General features: G+C 40.0%; 2 protein-coding genes across 2 annotated transcripts in view; both read left to right on the plus strand.

Annotated features, from left to right (window-relative positions):
* LOC137292827 (elastase-1-like) overlaps positions 1–1,208 on the plus strand; it is a 34,740-nt gene extending 33,532 nt beyond the window's left edge. The window contains exon 6 of the mRNA XM_067823862.1: positions 750–1,208. Coding sequence (XP_067679963.1) covers positions 750–908 — 159 coding nt within the window. The 3' untranslated portion in view covers positions 909–1,208. The remainder of the gene's footprint in view (positions 1–749) is intronic.
* Positions 1,209–8,658: 7,450 nt separating this feature from the next.
* Positions 8,659–16,895, plus strand: LOC137279949 (RWD domain-containing protein 4-like). Its single transcript, XM_067811849.1, has 7 exons — positions 8,659–8,731; positions 11,027–11,113; positions 11,531–11,611; positions 12,185–12,294; positions 12,574–12,619; positions 13,518–13,625; positions 15,805–16,895. Exons 2-7 carry the CDS (start codon positions 11,090–11,092, stop codon positions 16,009–16,011), a joined length of 576 nt encoding a protein of 191 aa, XP_067667950.1. The 5' UTR covers positions 8,659–8,731; positions 11,027–11,089; the 3' UTR covers positions 16,012–16,895.
* Positions 16,896–17,210: the final 315 nt, after the last annotated feature.

Raw genomic sequence — 17,210 nt, forward strand, 5'->3', positions numbered from 1 at the left:
GCATCACCGTGGGCCCTTCTTTCATACGGCAATAACTTCAGTACTGTCTTGCATCACCGTGGGCTCTTCTATCATAGGGGAATGACTTTAGTATTGTCATCCATTACTGTGGCAGTGTAACAGTGTAGCGGTCCCGGGTGATTTTATTCACTGTGGAGTAGCGATCTCAGGTGAGGTAAGTGTAGTATAGTGGTCTCAGGTGATGTGAGTCACTGTGGTAGAGTGGTCTCAGGTAATGTGATTCACTGTTGTGTAACGGTCTCAGATGATATGAGACACTATAGTGTAGTGGTTTCAGGTGATGTGAGTCAATGTAGAGTAGCGGTCTCGGGTGATGAGAATCACTGTAGTGAAGTAGTCTCATGTGAGTCACTGTAGTGTTGCGGTCCCAGGTGGTGTGAGTTACTAGTGTAGCGTTCCAAAGTGATGTGATTCACTGTGGTGTAGTGGTCTCAGGTGATGTGAGTCACTGTAGTTTCGCGATCTCGGGTGATATGATTCACTGTATTGCAGTGGTCTCATGGGAGACACTATATAGTGTAGTGGTCTCAGGTGACGTGATTCACTGTGGTGTAGTGGTCTCAGGTTACGTGAGGTTCTGTAGTGTAGCGGTCTCAGGTGATGTGAGTCACTGTATTGAAGTGGTCTCAGGTGATGTGGATCACTGTAGTGAAGTGTTCTCAGGTGATGTGATTCATGAATCCCAGTAGCTAAAGCCATTCACTCACTCACTCACTCTCTTGTTTCAGGGAGACAGTGGCGGAAGTCTTGTGTGTCGTCTTGACGACAAATATGTGGTTGTCGGGGTTCTGTCATGGGCGACAATCCATTGTCCAGTTACAATGCCGACGGTGTCCACTAAAGTGTCCTTCTTCTCCAGTTGGATCAACAACATCACTATGGGCTAAACGTCACAACACCTTCTACTGAACACTGACTGTCACACTTTCAGATATCTACATCATGATATTGTTTACTTGCTCACAACGTCACAACATCTTCAACTGAAGACTGAAAAGCACAACTTAAATTCATAGAAACTGGTTTTCCTTTATATAAAATACATACACATGGGATACAATCAGTATATATGAGTTAAACAGAATACGAGATGAACAGACACTTGACATGGAGGACGTTTCACCTATACGTAACAAGTTGATTTATTGTTCGTTGTCATTGTATGATTAAATAAAACATGCAACTATGTCCACTATGTAGCTCGGCCATAGAAGATGAAATTCACTTCGTTTTTGTATGCCTATATTATGTCGATTTAGGAAACAAATATGTCCCAGATATCCCTCAACTGCCTTTGTTTCCATTCTATCCGCCAAAAATGAAAATGTAATACGCAAGTTTCCCCTCTATGTAAACCATGCTGTTATCCTTAGAAGCAGTATCTTATCTGAACTGTAATGTCTTGCTCGAATTGTCTGTAACATGTGCTGATAATATACCTGTATTACATGTATATGGGCCGGAGGCCTTAAGTACAGTATATATCCTTGATTTGACTTGAAACACGAAATGTACATATATATACTCTCAAATAGCAGTGTGGCCATGTTATATTCCAGTTCGACGTCAGAATCCTCAAACCAGGCATAATCTCCACTCTTACCAGAAATCCAGCACTATGTTTTCACCAACACTACCCACCCAAGCTAGTTGACAAAACTATGACCACCACTCATCATCCAGTAAACTCACCACCAACAAACTCGACCCAGCACCCATTGGAATCACTCTCCCCTTTCATAGGAAAGACCCCCCACCACATCAATTATATTCCGTACACTCATTGCCGCAGCTCTACACCACTGAAAACCCTACTGCAAGCCAACGGCAGAAACACCTCTAAACAACAAAAAAAAACAAAGGTGGTGTGTGCAAAATCAACTACGACTGATGCGAGGCCTTTGTAGGTGAAACTCCCCGTCACATAAACCTCAGAATCTCGAACACTTACCATCAACAAATATATCAGACCGTAAATCCACCATGTCAAACCACATCATCAACTGTTCTAATCACAACATGAAGTGGGATAATGCTGAAATATAATTTAAAACACCTCAAGGACATTTGTTTCCACAAAAATGAAACTCAGAAGCAGTTCAAATCGTCCGACACAAGCCCTCAATCCAAAGAGACCAGAGTTGTCTGGGGGTTCCCGTTTTGTGGAACGCTTTCGTTCTAGCTAATAATTCACTCATCAATGCGCGATGATCCCTTAAATAATTGGGGATCTACTTATAATCTTATTGGCATGCAAATTTAAACAAGTCAGATTATCTTTCCTTCTATAAATCCTTTAAAACTGTTTTTGAAGCTGAATCGTATATTGTTTCAGATATTTCACCTAAAGATTTACTAAGGCTGTTTGCTAAATTAGGATGGCAGTCTCATAATCTCAAGTCCAGAATATATAAGCAATGTAGCAATGACAACATGTATGATATAACCTGCACATGTTGTTGTCTTCATGAGAATTTGAATATCATATTACTCTTATATGCCCATGTTAGAAGTCCATCTCTTAGAAAGTTAGTATGTATCTTCCTCTGATATCAATAATCCCACAAGGATGAAATTTTGTTAGTTATCAGCATGCAGAGACTCTTCACTGGTAAAAAATGTTGCCATCTTTTTACAGAGAACCAAAATACGTGTGTTTAAATTATCTCATTATACAACCACACCGTATTATTGCCGCTATTGTGGTGTACTTTGGGCCATGAGGTCTTAAATTCTGAATAAAGTCTGTCAGTTCAATGTCCGTTGTTGTTGTCGTTGTTGTCGTTGTTGTTGTTGTTGTTGTTGTTGTTGTTGTTGTTGTTGTTGTTGTTGTTGTTGTTGATACCATTGAAGGCATACCCTCGTCATTTTGTATAGAAACAATCAATACACTTCAGGCATTTCATTTAAATTCATTTCACCTGTCTTTTGTTGGACGGGAAGTGTGAATGCTTCAAAGCCAAACTGAAATGCAACAATTCTGATCCATTTTCACAAATTTAGGCAACTAGTGAACTTTTATGAACTGACTGAAATATATTGATTGTTATTGCACAAAATGAAGCAAAACGGGGGCCCTTTTAGTCATTTCACGAAATAAACTTTTTTCGGTATTACTCATGTCAAGAAATGACTGACTTCACAATCAGACTGTAACATATAAGTCGGTTCTATCCTGCGTTACTGAAAACTCTTGTGCGTCAACGGTATTGGAAACTACAAGGAAACGTGGCGCTATATAACGTAATCAAGGCCTGGCCTTACATTGTCGTATCATGTCTTTCTTGTTATTCTGTTGCAGCTTCTGCGGTGTTCAAACAGACCAATTACTCCTTCCGCGACAGTGTGCACGACCACACATTGTCCTTGTTATCAAGTTAGGTCCCTTCATGGTGTTTTTCATCCATAGCTAGACACATACACAGTTATCACCCCCTGGAACCACTGTCCTGCAGAGTGCAGTGATGGGGTGACTGTCCGTCCGCGTTTGCAGTGATCGCGTGCTTGTTGTGGTAGTGAATGTATGATCGGTGTTAAAAATCTAGTCACCATTTGTGAAACATGAACAATATGGTTGAAATATTAGCATTTCACGAATGCACTGGATGCGGCGGTTATAAATAAAAAGTTTCAAGTTGCTAGGTTAAACATGAAAGAAGCAATCGTCGATTATCGGCAGAAGATATCTTTTCACGTAGACAAATACTAAGTTTATTTCCTAATGGTTTGATTTTGCAGCATTTCTATGAGCCGATATTGTTAATGATACATTTTCCCACATATATGTGACGTCTTTGCCCTATTGAATGCATAATATTCATTTTATCTATCTAAATGTGATCGTGACGTGATCGGGGTCCAATGACTGTACACCCACTGTGCATGCTTGTGTGGGTAAGTGAACCCGTCAAGTGTGTTTCTTACCAGTACATGGGTTTTGCTCGGTTAAGTATGTTACTTTTCCGATTTTATGGTGTACAAAAGGGAAAAACTCCAGTAAAAAAAGAGGATAGTTTTTTGGTGTCAAGTATACGTGCACGTGGAATAAAGAAGAATGTTTCACTCCCCAATAAGGGTTGAAGCTTATGTGTTCACATACGATTATATCAACCCAGCTGTAACACTTGCAGTGATCGTATTTTTTCTTGCAGTCATCGGTATCCTACAATCTTTTCAAACATGCGCATGGACCATGTAGAAGTGAAGATGACTGAAATACATTGTTTGGATCTTAGCTTTATTGGCATAGAATCAGAAATTTAAGTCCCAGCTATTGTGCGAGAAAGGATTCAGACGGCACAGCAGAGGTTAGTGAAAAGATAACGGCACAGCACAAGCTAATAAAAAAATAACACGTGCTTCACGAACACCTGACTTTCCGTTTCTGTGCACTCCCCCCTCTTAACAAACAGTGAACTGTGCGAGTATTTTAATGATAGATTGTTAAACAACTTTTTTTATTTTTAGGACAAAAAATGCTCACAGATTTGGTATGATGGTTTGATTATGATCGAGTGTGCTACGTTTAACAGTTTCCGAGTTAGATTGCAATTCATCGTCCTCTTTTGTGCCAAACGGACTAGAGTAGTCATTAATAAAGAGTCAAACGATGTATAGCCTAACACAAGCCTGGAAACATTTCTTAGAAATGATAGAACTAAGAGTGTCATCATAATGTTTATTATCACACTTCACGCCTAGATGTCGCTTTGTGATTGGCTGAGCGCTTTTCTGTTGCTTTCAATGGACCCCGCTTAAAAGTGAGTAACATTTCCTATGTACCCCGCCGCTGGCAATGGTACTTCGCTGTAGTAATTCTTTATCTCGAGTTACAATGAATCACGTATGATATATACAGAAATTACCGATATAAGGGAGATAACTCTAAATTTGGTTTTCTTGGCAAATTCTAGCAATGGCTACAAAAAGTGTTGCACCCTTGCTTCTAACAATTCAAAGTTAACATAGGGAACATAAACAAACATCACCCCATGTTCGCCTCCTGGCCAGTGAACAACTTGTATTGTGTGTATACTAAAAAGTCGTTACATGGGTTTATTACCCCGAGTGGGAGGTGGGGAGGAGAAACAATGAAGGCCTTGTCTGTCTGTCCTCTGCCGACCACCATGGACGAACAAATTGAATCTGCTTTCATCCGTGAAGAGCTCACGAGACCTCTGGCCATGATGTCTACTCCATCTCAAACGCGCTTGCCTGTGACGTGGTGTTAGTGGTGGACGAAATGCATGTCGCCTACAGCAGAGTCCGGCTGCCTTTAAACGTTGACGACCGGTGCTCCTGGATATCCTTACATTGTTAACATTGAAGCGTTTTGTTGTAAGATCTGGTGCGTTAAGGAATCGGTGTAATAACGCAGCGTAAATCATGTGCCTATCATCTAAGACTGTTGGCTAGTTTGAATTCTTGAAATCTCTGCCACAGTCTACCAACAGCATCCTGACTCACATAAAAGCGGATAGCAGCCTACTGCTGAATTTGACCAGGCCTATGCACTGACAATCTCACAGTCCCTGAACCACATTATTTTCCACACATCCTAGCCTCCCTGCAATGCTAAAGTCCTAAATGAATCAAGTCTAGATTTCCCCTGGTTCAGAATCCCTGGTCTCCTAATGGCTCATTTTCAATTTATAATAGGTTTGTTGGTTGCCATCAAAATTATGATTATCTAAACATTAGTCTAAGTCTGACACGTTTCAGCAAGTGTCAACTAATAGATTTCCATTTTGATTAAAATGTGTGTCATTTGAAACAGAATGTATCGTACATTAAAGAACTAAATGTGTTTTTCCATTTTGTTAAGGTTTGTAAAAAAACAAGTTGTATTTGTTTGAAACCACAAGAGTCATCAGAAGATGACATATCCACCCGGTCCCGATATATTTGAAAAGACAAATCATCTGACAGTTACTTGATTTTTTTAGACTAAGTCTGAATTATTTCCATGGAAATCATGAAAAACAATAAATGCCATATATCTGTAAACAGCAAAAGGCACCACTTCAAGAGCTGTCACATACATCTGCCAAGATCTGTTGAAAGATATCAAATGGTTTTCGAGTTATGCTCTGAAAATGAAGCCCACCTCTCCATGTTGAGACTAAGTCCGAATTGTGTCCATGGAAACCGGAAAAAAATAAAATGCCAAAACGTTTTTAATAGCAAAAGTCACCACTTTGTAGTCTGCCTCAAATATCAGCCAGGTTTTGCTGAAAGATATTAAATAGTTTTCGAGTTGTGCTCCGGAAAACGAGGTCCTTTCCTCCATTTTGAGACGCAGTCCGCATTGTTTCCATGGAAACCGAGAAAATGATAAATCACAAAAACCTGCAAATAGCAAAAGGCACCACTTTGCAGTTTTGCTGAAAGATATTTCAGAAGTTTTCGAGTTGTGCTCCTGAAACGAAACTCACCTCTACCTTTGAGACAAAGTCCAAATGTTTTCATGGGAAACCGAGAAAATAAGAAATCACAAAAACCTGTAAATAGCAAAAGGCACCACTTTAGGTTCTGACTGATATATCTACCAAGTTTTGCAGAAAAAATATTCAACGGTTTTTGAGTTATGATCCGGAAACAAACCCACCCCACCACTGGACTAAGACCAAAACGTTCCACGGAAAAACAACCAAAATAAAAAAATGCCAAATATCTGTAAATAGCAAAAGGCACAACCATAGTTGATATTACTGTATCTATCAGTTTTGGTCTAAAAATACTGAATGGCTTTTGAGCTATGCTCCGGAAACAAAATGGTTACGGACGGACGGACGGACAGACGAGGCGTCGACTATATCCCTCGCATTACATGCCGGGGAGATAAAAACGAAGATTTTACAACTTTTAAAAATTGTTGTTACTAATAGTTTGGCCCTTCATCAATCAACGCTAGCAGACATAGGGGTGGATTTTGCCTTGAATGAAAGTTCCTTCAACACCATTACTGTGGCGGTTGGGTATCCTAGAAGTTAAAGTGTTCGCTCTTCACGCCGAACACTCGGGTTCAATTTCCCATATGGGTAGAAGGTGTGAAGCCCATTTCTGGTGTCCCCCGACAGGAAATTGCTAGAATATCGCTAAGGGCGGCGTAAAACTAAATTCACAACACCGGTAATGGCGTGTAATTCCATTAATATATTTGGAACTACAAATATCGCTGAACACGTCTTATGAAAATTATTCAGAGAATATAAAATAGTACAAAAACTACGAATTGTTCTCTTTCCACGTCTCACATGATACACGGATCGATTGTATGTACTCCACATTGAGGAAACCTTTCGTGTCTGCATGTTTGTCTGTGTGGTGACCACTGATCAGTTGGTTAACAACAAATCTCTGTGAGTATGTTAATGGAAAGTTGGAGTATGGCGCATATTTCCGCCAAATGACAACACTGATTTTCTCACTTTGGCGATACATCCTGGATATGTGTCTCTGGTTCGCTTTTTTTGCTTAGGGAACTAGCTGTGGCTTAAGGTACTATGCCTAGTGATTGTTTTGTTTTTCCAGATGTGTAATGTCTTTTTAGTACCCTCAGGTTGGCTTGATATATATTGTCATACGTGTACGCTTGGTAAATATGAATTATTGCCTTTGTTTTTGTTAAGTGTTGTGGTCATAATCCCTATTTTCAAATCTGCATGTTTCTGCACACAGTGATTGACAACTGCAGAAAAGTCATCCAGAGAAGGGAAATATCCACACCTAACCCCCTCATTCATGTTGCTAAGTCTGAAACTGACTGAAAATATACTTTACATCGAAAAACCTACATATTTCATATTTTCTATAAATTTTGAAAAAAAGTGTACAGAAATTTCCGATCACTGCATATTCCAAATTGCCGATCACTGAATTAATGTGTTCACTCTACTCTCGCGATCACTTCACTGAATATCAGGTTTACATTTTGTACAATACCTTCTTTTGTTTTCATCTGAATGACTTTTCACAGTGGGTGCTACTGGTGATACCTATTAACTCTGTTTATCATTCACAGGAAAAATGGAAATATCTGACATAAAATCAATATTTGTCTACTTGAAAAGATATGATCTGCCGATAATTGCTTTCTTCGTGTTTAACCTAGAAACGTGAAACTTTCTATATATCACCATCAGGACCTGTGCATTCGTGAAATGGTAATGTTTAAACGATATTGTTCATGTTTCGCAAATGGTGATTAGATTCTTAACACCGATCTTACATTCGCCACCAAAACAAGCACGCGGTCACAGCAAATGCAGGCGGACAGTCACCCCATCACTGCACCTCTGCAGGACAGTGGTTCCAGGGAGTGGTTATGTTTCTGTAATCATCTGTTATTATGAATATTCCCTTTCTGTCTGGAAAGTATATTGTTGAGAAATTGGGATCACTTGTTGACGAATAGACATCTACAAACTGGGTTACAGTGATAGGGTTTACTAGTTTCTAACCCCGGATCGCCTTAGAATGAGTTAATTCCATATTAAAGTGTTCAACGACAGTGTACAGTGTACAAATTGTCTTTCCCATAAACTGTTTTAGATCACCAGCATAGATCTACATGTTTCTTTTTTAAATATATATTTCGCACTGGCTCAATTTTCGTTTCCTGCTTGTGTCCCTTTCACATTTTTCGCAAGGAATCATGGGAAGTGAAAATGGCTGCGCCCATGGTCGAAGCATGATCTGTTTCCGTTTGGTAAGCAAACTGTCCTTACACAGAAGAACCTTACACATTCATTCTCTGAGTGAACGTGTCCTTTTTAATGATATGTGATAACTCCGACTGATCAAATTGTCCGTCGTAGGTATGACACACTATCATTCTGACAGGAGCATTTCTTTCTGTTAACTAGAAGTAGAAGAACCAGTTTTCGTGCAGTCAGATATTTGTCATCATGATCTACACTCTCTAGCCTTCATTGCAGTTGTATTAATTTCCAGTGTAATACCTGAATACAGACGTCAGTGATGATGTAACTGCCTGATTTTGAACTGATTTGATCTTTGAAACTCCCCAACTCTCATGGAAAAAAATTAAACACAGTTACACACATTTCAGATTAGTATTTCTAATAATTGACATTGAAATTATTGAGAAACATAGGATTTATAAAGAGCACACAAGTGTCACGTTTGACATACTAGTAACAGCTTCAGTCAAAGTCAATGTGAAGTATACAGTCAGATCCTGGATCCGACGAGTTGTAAACTTCTGTCACTAGCACTAAGTTATCTTTGTGCAATGAAGTGCTGGTCTGGTCTTTGAACCAACCACAGTTCTGACATAATTATTTTCTGAACGATTATGTAACTGGGTGAGGAATCCTTATCTTTTCAGTTTGCCCAGAGAGTTAACCTCTTTGGTCATGTGGACAAGGCATCAAAATTCGAATTAAAAGCAACATATGTCATATCTGGGATTTCACTTTCTTAGTAAAGTACAAATTCTAGTACTTTTTTCGGTTGAGTCCCATCCGGGATTCGAACCCGCACCCTCAGAGTCAGGCACCTAATCGCCAGCACACAAAGTCAGCCGCCTAGCCCGCTCAGCCACCGCGACTTCCACAAAATGAAAGTCGGACAACTGTACTTTACTAAGAAAGTGAAATCCCAAATATGACATATGTTGCATTTGACCACTTTCTAAATGGCATCGTGTAATCATAGCTTTCGGCTGTGGGAGCCGTGCCAATTTACACTCATCAGAGGGGTACACAAAGTATGCAGTCTAGACTACCAGTTGTCCGACTTTCATTTTGTGGAAGTCGCGGTGGCTGAGCGGGCTAGGCGGCTGACTTTGTGTGCTGGCGATTAGGTGCCTGACTCTGAGGGTGCGGGTTCGAATCCCGGATGGGACTCAACCGAAAAAAGTACTAGAATTTGTACTTTACTAAGAAAGTGAAATCCCAAATATGACGTGTTGCAATTGACCACTTTCTAAATGGCATCGTGTAATCGAATTAAAAGGTCCATGAATCAAATCCCAGCACAGAAATTTTATGTAAGCTACCAGTAAAGTACAGATTGTGGTACATAATTGGGTTGTCACATCTGGGATTCAAACCCACACTCTCAGATTCAGAGATGTAATCGCCAGTACACAGTCAGCTGCCGTCTAACCCACTCAGTCCACCATAGCCTCCACAACAATGGAAGTCCTTGTCCAGATCATGCTACCCCTCTGACAATTCCCTAGGTTTGCTGTCTTCAACATGGCTGTGATGTAGAAGCAAACACTGGGCGTATCACAATTATCACTGGATGAAGGACCAGTGGGCTGCGTCCTGTAGTGGCTTCTAGTGATATTCCAGGGATCGATTTTGTTGTTTTTAATGGGCTGCACCTTTCAAATCAGTTTGAGGGCCTTTCCAATTGTATTTTGTTTAGCTTGACTGACTCGCTACCAAAACCGGATTTGGGACAATGGAAGGGATTTGGGACAATGACCTGCACTGGGTGCTACATGAAATATAAAATAGGCTGCACTCAGCAATTTTCACCTGCACTGATGCAGTTTGTAAATAGCAAAATCGAGCCTTGTATGCCCATTATCTGATCCCAACCCACAAATCGATTAGATTGATAATGTTTTGTCAGTTTGTACTCTTCATTCCATGGATACACTGACCAAAGGTGACATGGCATCATGCGTCTTCATTAGAATAGAGACAAGTCAGGAGTGTTATCCTGGAAATGATATTGCATGCGTTTTGATAAACATTAAAATGTCTGGCAACTTGATATAGTGCGCTTCCTGTTGGCTGTATGTCAGCAGCTCAAACTGAACCATGAAGAAAAGCTTGCACATTAGGAATCATTCATTACTGTCGAGTAGAGATGTTGATGAATGTGAAGTGAATGTTACATTATTTGTTTCAAGATATGTTCTCATTCAACTTTATTGATGACAGTTATTTGTTTTTGATAGAAAATCGAAGTATCACTTTAAAGGTAAGATATGTCAGAGGTTTTTATCACTGTCCTTTTGTAGAGTGCATCCTAACATTGAGCAATGAGATCGTGAAGCATTCATCCTGATCTCGCTGAGTCAGCAATGTCTTGCCTGGAACAGCAACAGGTGGGTGGATTATAAGTTCTGTTGAGAGAAACACTCACTGTATTTGAAGAAAAACAACTTGAAAACGGTATAAGAATCCATACCAAAACGTCGCCATTGTGAAAATAAAGAAGTTGATCATCCATAAAATTTGTTCCTTCACCTTTAAGAAAAAGAGTACTGTATGTGAACAAAAGGAGTACTCTGTGTATGTTGTATTGAGCTGAACATCACAAATCTAATGTAATAACTACATAATTTTTAATGCAAAGCGATGTTTTAAGACACATGTCTAAAAAATTCACGTTTTTCCACGTTTTTGATTATTTGTTTAATCCTGTCAACAGTGACAAGTGTTATGTTGAAACTTATAGAGATTCCTCGAATCCTGTATTTTAGAGAGTTTCAAAATGACGGTATGTTATAACTTTCCTTTAGGAAGAGCTGGAGGTGCTTCACTCTATATATGATGGTGATGGGAAATTTAAACAGATGAGCCCAACCTGCTTCCAGTATAAGGTATGTGCTACTCTGTATATACATGTATATGATGGCAATATACTCCCTATATATGAAACCGACATGATCAGATCAACCATGATGTAGGGGCTAGACCCTTGTATCATGGTGACAGGAACAGATCAAATCAGGGATCATGCATAGTATGATCTTAGATTGTTATTAAACTTGGATCAGTATTGTGGCTGATACTATCGATGTTTTGTGTCCTGATATCAACCCTTTGTTGCATCCTATACTGTCACTGTTTTGTGTCTAATAACATCCTAGTTCTTTGTATGATGACATCCATGTGTTTTGTCTGATAACATCACCGTCCTGTGTCTGATACAGTGACTGTCTTATGTCTGATAACAGCACTGCTGTATCTGATAGCATCACTGTGTCATCAGATACTGTCACTGTTTTGTGTCTGATATCATCCTGGTGTTGTGTTTGATGACATCCGTGTGTTTTGTCTGATAGCATCACTGTGTTGTCTGATGTCACTGTGATGTGTCTGATAACATCTCTGTACTGTATCCGATAACATCACTGTGTTGTGTGTGATAGCATCCGTGTGTATTGTTTCAGTATGGTGAGGACGGTGAGCATCAGTCATTCCTGGTGGAGATATCCTGGGGAGATAACTACCCAGAAGTGGCCCCCACTGTCAACCTTGACCTCTTCTACAATAAACACATGTAGGCCTTTCACCTTTGTCCTTTTGCAACTCTCTTAATACAAACACATGCGCTCAAAACAGCTTTACTTTCACAAAAGAAACACACGCTTCCGCTCCTGCTGTGCTCCTGTGCCAGTCACAGTTTTTGTATGATTGATTAGCATCGTGCTTTGTAATGTAAGAATGTATATATAATACTGCCTGTATCATAATTAAGTATGCACAGTACTGTCTATAACAGAACTGAGTGTGTACAATACTCTTATACTAAGAGTATGCAACAATCTTTCTCTTGCAGACTTGATTCTGTGAAGGAGAAAGTACGAAGTGGAATCCTGGAGGAGGTGAGTGGCTCTGTCGGTTTGAATAGCGGATGAGACTCAACTAAAAAATTTGTACTCTTCTAAGAAAGTCTTATCCCAGATATAACATATAACTTTCTAAATGGCATTACTTAGTCATAGCTTTTGGTCATGGGAGCTGTGCCAATCAACAGTTACTTACTTATCAGAGGGGGGGTACACAAAGTCCACAGTTCAAACTACCAGTTGTTCCATTTTAATTGAAGTCATGGTGGCTGAGCAGGTTTGTGTGCTGGTGAATAGGTGCCTGACTCTAAGGCTGTGGGTTCGAATCCCAGATGGGACTCAGTTAAAAAAAGTTCTAGAATTTGTCCTTGACAACAAAAATGTAATCCCAAATGTAACATGTTACATGGTGAAATGCTGGTGAAGTGATGGTGTGTTAGTTATGAATCATTGCCATTGTTCTTCATGAATCATGGAGGTGTGTCTGCTCTATATTGTTATTGTGATGATCGAATCACGGCCAAGCAACACATAATCATGTAGTGCAGGTAAAAGGGGTGTGAACTGACATAATGGGGGTCCTTTCTGACCGGAAATACTTGCCTGAAGAAAATGGACATCCTGGATGCAAGAGCATTTTAGCAATGGTCATGTCAGGGTTTTGTCAAATCTGTATATTTGTAGTTTACATTGTTAGTCTGCGGTAATTGTGCGGAAGCTATGTGTTAATTAACTGTCTTTGTCAACTAACAAGTCAAGCTGAGATACCCAGGGTGAGCCTGTGCTATGGCAGCACATATTTCATTGTTGTGTTTCTATACTAGTATTTGGTTTGTTACCTTTTGCTGAAAAATAATTAAATTTAAGTTAAACCTTATCCTCATGTGTAAGTATTTTTGATACAAAAGCCTTGATATCTTTGATGGTTGTTTAGGTGGAAAATCTCTTGAGTTCCCCAATGACATTCTCACTATTTGAGTGGGTGAAGGACAACTTGTCCTCACTTCTTGAAGAACAGCCCCAGTCTGCTCCAGTGAGTCAGGTGAGTCAGTATTATCTCACTTTATGCCTGTCAGGATTATAACCCTTGCACCTGTTGGAGTTGTCCCCCTTGCATTCATTCACCAGCCAACTGAAGGTTGTAGCTTTCAGTAATGATGGTAGTCTGATTCTGCAGTAGCTACCTAGCATCATGTCCGCTATAAATCATTCAGACAGTTTAGATGAAATGTGAATTTTAGTTTTAATGAAACTCAGGAGCACCTTTGGAATACAGCACCAAAATTTCTCATGAGGACCTCCTCTGTCCTTAGGTCACTTGTCACTAGGACAAACAGCCAGTTTATGAAAACCCAGCGGAGGTGAGCCCAAGAGCTAAGCAACAGCTAACCAACTTAGCTACGTTCACACTGTTACACAATGGGCAAATTTAGCGAGCCATTCCGGTGACATCACGAAAAGGAACAGAAAGGGTCAAATAGGTCACAGACAATTACGAAGGTTAAGGGTAGACCTTGTATTGTGATTTTAATCTATGGGACACTTGTCAAATAGCTCTGATGCCATTTGGCACACTCATCCTATCCTGTGATCTACAAGATACAGAGTGGTGTGGAATGAGACTATATGGCTCAAATTGAAACAGTTGTTGCCGTCTGGTTTCACAGCGTACATGAATAACATGCTTTCATAAAAAAAATCATTGGGTGATTTTGTGACAGAAAAGTGTTGTAGGGAACACAGTAAGGGTAATGTGGATCGCACTGATGATTGAGGGAGAATATGTCTTGTGACGGCATGAGGGTGAGTTAGCTTTCGAAATCATTACAGAACAATTTGACATGTGAAAGTGGCTTGAATGCAAACTTCAGGCCAATTTCCATTAACCCAAAATTTCTACAATAAACCATTTCATTGTGTACTTTTCATGCTATTTTAGCTTCCATTTTTGGCTTGAAAAGCATATAAAAATTGCAAAAGGAAACAAAAAAATCGTCAATGCCACTCATCCACCACACATGGACATGTACTTATGATACTGGATTTGGTCCCTAACCCTAACCCTAAACCCTAAACCCTAAACTCTAAATGTAACCTAACCCTAAACCTTAAACCCTAAACCCTAAACCCTAATCTCTAAATGTAACCCTAAACCAAACACCTTGTAATAAATCTGATGAATAGAATACATTAACTGACCGACACAAAAATGGCTGATGTGATCTGTGTAATGCTTTCTTACCACTTTAGAAAATAGGTACTTATAAACTCCATTTCAGTGTACTGATGCAAATTACACAATGAAAAAAAAATATGTTTATTACTTCACATTTATAATTCATTTAGTCCTAGTAGTTACATTGAAAATGGAAAATTTAGATATATTTAAATAATTACATAGACCAAAACAGTGAGTAATAGAATGTGGCATAATGTCTTCAGAGTAACAAATTCTTACTTAATTAAAAAAAGGATCACACTACCAAAATGCACAAAATATAAGACCACAGCACCCATTAATACAAATAAATATGAGCGTATTGGTGAAATAATATTGTAAACTGGTGCTTGCAAGTAATTTTGCATCCACCAGTAAACAACTACTAGAAACTCTCAATCTTGTTGGGCTCATACAATGACAAAGCTAGTACATATGAGACATCAGTGAGTGAAGCTTATACATACTCCCTGAGCTAAACAAATGTGTTGCTAACCTGGTATGCCAGCATCACAGTGTATTTTCAAGAACTTGCTTAAGAACAAAATCACCTAAAATTACATAAAAGGATATTACGATGAATTTTTAAAGTTTGTGATGCTGTATTCTAAAGGTAGCATAACTCTATTACTGTGTCATGATTCTCAAGTAGACCTGACCCCGTTTCACAAAGACCTGGTAACTTTCCTCATTACATTCATATCTCCTGTACTGCAACATAGGCAGTACAAATGTTATGATAAAATTTATGAGATTTTAGGCTTCTGAGAGCTTTGTGAAACAGGGCCCTGTCCCAGAGTTGTGCACCAACCATGAATCCTGAGGCTAAAGGGGCTTCAGGTGGGCCATCAGGTAGACAGTCAGGTGGGCCGTCAGGCAGTCAGGTTGACCTTTGGGTGGGCTGTGGGGTGTGTTTACCAGGCTCCGACTGCTGCTTCATTTTTGTCTTGTAGTATCTGCCTGTTTCTTTGCTTATGGATAACCTATGTTGTTCTGTCCCCAGGCTGAGTGCAAGACTGACACTGTAATAGCAGAAGATAATTCCCCCGAGAAGAAAAAGGAGAAGAAAGAACAGTTGACAAAAGCCCAGAAGAGGAGGTACTTTGACAAATACGGCTCCAACACAGATCGTCCAAGGGGCTGGGACTGGGTGGACGTAGTGAAGCATCTCAGTCAAACTGGTAGTCAGCAACCAAAGGCTGATTCATGACCTTAAGAAGCTTAGTTCAGGGTTAACACCGGTACTCCCGGAACAGGGTGGGTAAACAGGCACTCATTTGGAGGGTATGGGTTAACACAGGCACTCCTGGAACAGGGTGGGTAAACAGGCACTCAGTTGGACAATATGGGTAAACACAGGCGTTCCAAGGCAGGGTGGGTAAACAAGCACTCAGTTGGAGGATATGGGTTAATGCAGGCACTCCTGGGCAGGGTGGGTAAACTGGAACTTAGTTGGAGGGTATTGGTTAACACAGTCACCCATGGGCATGGTGGGTAAACAAGAACTCGGAGAATATGGGTTAACACAGGCACTTCTGGGGCAGGGTTGGTAATCAGGTACTTAGTTGGAGGATATGGGTTAACACATGTACCTCTGTGGCAGGATGGGTAAACCAGCACTCAGTTGGGAGGACATGGGTCAGCACAGTCACTCCTGGGGTAAGATGGGTTAATAGACTCTCACTTGGAGGATAGGGTTTTATGGTCTTCTTATGACTGAAACACTTTTGCTGGGGATAAAAATATTTCAAAAGATGACATACTTTCAAAATTTACTGTGTGAACATTCAATGTCGACAGTGTCATCCTAAATGTTGATACTCTAACTGTGGAACAAACAATCTGTGAATGTCATCATATTTACAGCTCCGGCAACGTTATCTGGGATGATCAGGGTAGATTAGAGTGAAAGTAAATCCACCACTAACGGGAATTGTTGCGTGTGGTAACAGCAGGGATCAGAATGACCCACTCAAATGCTCCCTGTAGATATCAGCTCTTGTGTACAGTAAGTGTAAATGTGTAATAATTATTTTATCATTAAGATAATATTATTTTCCCTGTGAAATTTTGTAAATAAAACTGACTCACAGACATGTTGTCTGTATGTTTGTATGTATGCACAGTAGTCAGTGACATGTGGAGGTGCTCACATGGGGATGGCTGACTCTATATACGGAGTTATGTCCCTTAGACACCTAGGCCCTTACGTAGGTTCAAAGTTTGCAGTTTGTATGTCCATAGAGGTAAACTCAGACTGCTTGCACACACAACTCACTAGCACATGAGCGCACACTCCACGCTTTCACACACACACCACTTACACTACATGCACGTGCACGCACGCACGCACGCACACACAACACAGAAGACGCTTTTACACAACACACACAACACGCACGCACGCAC

This window comes from Haliotis asinina, chromosome 1 (genome assembly GCF_037392515.1).
Source record: "Haliotis asinina isolate JCU_RB_2024 chromosome 1, JCU_Hal_asi_v2, whole genome shotgun sequence".
NCBI classification, from domain to species: Eukaryota; Metazoa; Mollusca; class Gastropoda; order Lepetellida; family Haliotidae; genus Haliotis; species Haliotis asinina.